The sequence below is a fragment of the Triticum dicoccoides genome, chromosome 1B, assembly GCF_002162155.2.
Source record: "Triticum dicoccoides isolate Atlit2015 ecotype Zavitan chromosome 1B, WEW_v2.0, whole genome shotgun sequence".
NCBI classification, from domain to species: Eukaryota; Viridiplantae; Streptophyta; class Magnoliopsida; order Poales; family Poaceae; genus Triticum; species Triticum dicoccoides.
Window position 1 is genome coordinate 681,236,242 of NC_041381.1, and position 3,687 is coordinate 681,239,928.

The following is a 3,687-nucleotide window of genomic DNA, read 5'->3' on the forward strand; positions in this document are numbered from 1 at the left end:
GAGAGAGAGAAAAAGGAGGAGAAAAAAAAAAGGTAAGGATCAGACCGGAGCGAAGCCGGAAGAGAGGAAGGCGAGCGACCGAGCGACGATGTCCATGGCGGTGCCGAGCACGCTCCGCGCCCTGGCCCCTCCGGCTCTGCACCCGTGCCCTCTGGGGACGAGCGGGTCCGCGCGCCCGTCGCCGGCGCACCGGGCGGCGCGGGGGATGATGACGACGGTGGCCCGGCGGAGGGGCGTGGCGGTTGCGGCGGCGGCGGTGGCGGCGGACGCGGGGTGGCTGGAGCGGCTGCCGGAGAAGGAGAAGCCGCTGTACGCGCACAGCCTGCCGTGCATCGAGGCGTGGCTGCGCAGCGTCGAGTTCGCGCAGTCCCGCGAGGACCGCGCCGTGTGGGTCGCCGAGACGCCGCTCTGGCACGCCCGCCTCAGCCTCGACGCCACCGACCTCCACATCAGGTAGCCCGCACGCCCGCACGCCCTTCCACGCCGGCCGCCGCGCCGCTCTTCTGTAGAAAAAATAAAATCTCTCTGATTGAAGACGAATTGGAGCGCGCTACGCAGCGAATCTAGCAAGCAATCGACATGTCAGATTACTCAATAGTTCATCATTTTTATTATCCCAAGGATTGTGGTTCGGCTAGTGATCTGCAAATCCTCTACCGAAAACCAAGCTGACAGTGCGATTATACAACTGACTTCATAATTTAGCACCCCCTGACCACCTGAGTTCCAAGATCGAGCTGCATCCTCATAACAACAAATGCAATGCTTCCAGTGTGTTCTTCCGGCTTAGTTAGCCACTTAGCCCAGTGTAGCAACTACTCCCTCCGTTCTGAATTACTTGTCGCACGTATGGATGTATCTAGATGTATTTTAGTTCTAGATACATCCATTTCAGCGACGAGTAATTTGAAACGGAGGGAGTAGTAATTGACATGCCAGATCGCTCAACAGTTGGTTGTCTTCACTTTCCCAAGGATTGTGGCTCTGCAAATCCTCCACTGCTAACCAAGCTGCGAATGCACATACTACTGTTCTTTCAGACAGAGATGTCATTCTACCCTTTCCAGAACATACTGACTTTATAATTTAGCACCTGACTGTCTGAACTCTAAGAACAAAACTACATCATCATAACACTAGAAAGCATGGAATTCTTTGCTAATCGACTGAATCATTATTTGCCAAGAAAACGATTATTGTCACTGAACCCTGTCATGTTTAATCGACGTAATCAGATACCTGAAGAGCGGCCCGGGGAACCTGGAGAAGGACATGGAGAGGAGGTTCAGCTACGCCCTGAGCAGACAAGACATCGAGAACGCCATCCTCGGCGGACCCTGATAATCAATCCCCATCCATCCACCACTATGGCTCGATCGAAACCAGGACCCTTTGTCTCTCTAAGCACGACCAGCCCCATGCAAGATCCCTTGTTCAAGTGTGATTGTAATGTCAGAATTCAGCTCTGCAATACTAATTTCAACATGGTTAATCTACACAAGCGAGATAGGATTCAGTGCCAGTGTCGCCTCTGTTTTCAGGCAGACCTGTACAGACATTTTCTCTGGATTGATCTTCTGAAAACACATTTTCTCTGGATTTCTGTTGATGACACGATGATCAGATGTTTGATGTCAGCTTGTTTCTGCATCCGAGACGAAATGGATTTGCGAGATTCGCCTGCAGAAATGGGGGTGTAGCTTTGCAGAGTAGAAGTAGAAGCGAGTGTCAGTCTACTTTGAGTCTGAACCGATTGGGTCACAGTAGGTTCTACTTCTACTGTGCAAAGACAAGCTTCTTTTTTTATTTTTAGGGTTTCTTCTCTTTTTTTGATGGGCTCAGCTCAGCTTCTTTTTCTTTTCTTCACGAGATAAGCTTCTCTTTTTTTTTAGGGTTTCTTCTTTTTTTATTTGATGATGAGGAATAGTAGTGGCTTAGCTGGTCCAGTCGCATCAGGCCAGCACGCGCGCCCCGCGGCCCGAGTCCGCCCGTCGTGTCAGAGGATAAGCGGGCTATCCTTCTAGCCCCGCCTGAGCTGGCACCCAGTCACGGGCGCCTCCCACCCACCCCCTCCACACGGCGCGGGCCACGTGGCCCACCAATCAGCCGTGGCCCGACCGCTACGCGAGGGGCCGGCCGGCGCACATGGGCGGGGCGCACACGTGGTGCGAAGGCCCGCTCCGGCGGGGCCCGCGCGGGAGGAAGCGGCCACCACGTCACCTGCATGACCGGGACGCCGCGCTGGCCCTCGGGGCGCGCGCGCGGCGACGCGTAGCCCGGCGGCGCGGTCGACACGTGGGGGACGGATGGTGCGGGGTGACGCGGGATCGGACGCGCGGGCCCCACCCCCACCCGCCGTTGGCCCAGCTCACCGATCCACTTGCACCGTCGCCCATCCCGCGGTCCCAGGCTAGCTGCACCCAAGAACCTACACGGCCGAGCACTATGTCAGCTCGCTACGCCAATTTTTTATTGGCACGCAATCCAGTTTTTTTAATCTACAATACCACAATTATGTTCATGTTGTCTCGTTCACAAAAAAAATGCAAATGTCCATGTCTCAAAAAGTACCGCTTTATTTTTGAGAAAAAAGACTTTGCTAATTCAGATGCGTGTTGGACGTCGTCATCCACAAAGGTTTGGATGTATTTTAATTTCTAAAGGTGTTTTTATAAGATTTGTGCTACTTAGCATATGAATGTTTTTTTCTATTTCTCTGGGGATGTTTTTATAAGGGTTTGTGTTATCTAATATATGACCTATGGACATTTAAAAAAAAGTGTGTCCAATTTTTGAATTGCTGATCATTTTTTGGATCATCCGTGATATTTCTTATAAAGCATAATGCAAAATTATTTATTTTGACTTTGTGCCTATGCAACTCGATATGCATGTGAATTATGTAAAACCAATGGTCACACGACCTTTTGTTGATAGCCTATTTGGTTGGGGGAATTAGTGGTAGGGAATAGAAATTTGAGGGGTTGATGACGTATAATCTATTGTTTGGCTGGAGGGAGGGAGTTGAGGAGAGAAGATGAAAGGGAATTAAGGGGGCCAATTCTCACATATCTCCTCCCTGCCCTTGCTTGTTAACTTAGGTGGGATGCTACTTTCTTTCAAACTCCCTTGATTAAATCGTACTGCACATTAAACATAGTTTTGAGACTAAAAATCAAGTTTTCATGCCTAATCCACCACTAAACTCCCATTCAAACTTTCCATCATAGCCAACACATTGTGAGGTTTGTTCACAAAATAGCATCTACCTATAAGTAGCAAGACCTAATATCCGATAGCGATAGTCCATGTCGGAAAATTGACAAGAACAGACATGTCTTGCGCGTTTAGCTTTTAAACCAATTGAGAAAAAGTGCGAAAGAAGTCATTCACGTAGTTCTGGGTCGTTCTCCACCACGGTTGAGTTCCCGTACCTCCCAGCCCCGTGCCGCTCCCCCGCGGGGCAGCCCGGGCGCGAAACCCTAGCCGCCGCAGGTCGCAGACCTCCACCACCCCTCCCTCCGCCGCCGCCGGCGAGCGCCGTCGGGCAAAGCCCGCACGGCGTCGACGGTGGCGGGCCTTTCTCTTCCCTCTCGCCTGGGGCTGGAACTGCGCGGGGCTGCTCCCCTGGGCGGAGGAGGCGCTCGGTGGCACGGGTGGAGGGCCCTGTCGGGCGCGAGCGCGGCG

General features: G+C 52.3%; 1 protein-coding gene across 1 annotated transcript; it reads left to right on the forward strand.

Moving 5' to 3' along the window:
* The first annotated feature begins 27 nt into the window (after nucleotides 1–27).
* Nucleotides 28–1,614, forward strand: LOC119349631. Its single transcript, XM_037617707.1, has 2 exons — nucleotides 28–453; nucleotides 1,236–1,614. The coding sequence occupies exons 1-2, from the start codon at nucleotides 89–91 to the stop codon at nucleotides 1,339–1,341; spliced, it is 471 nt and encodes a 156-aa protein (XP_037473604.1). The 5' UTR covers nucleotides 28–88; the 3' UTR covers nucleotides 1,342–1,614.
* The last annotated feature ends 2,073 nt before the right edge of the window (nucleotides 1,615–3,687 follow it).

Excerpts from the sequence above, each read along its gene's own strand:
- LOC119349631 (XM_037617707.1), top strand. The coding sequence starts at position 89 with ATGTCCATGGCGGTGCCGAGCACGCTCCGCGCCCTGGCCCCTCCGGCT. Across the intron at positions 454-1,235 it reads GCCACCGACCTCCACATCAG|ATACCTGAAGAGCGGCCCGG; the intron begins GTAGCCCGCACG and ends CGACGTAATCAG.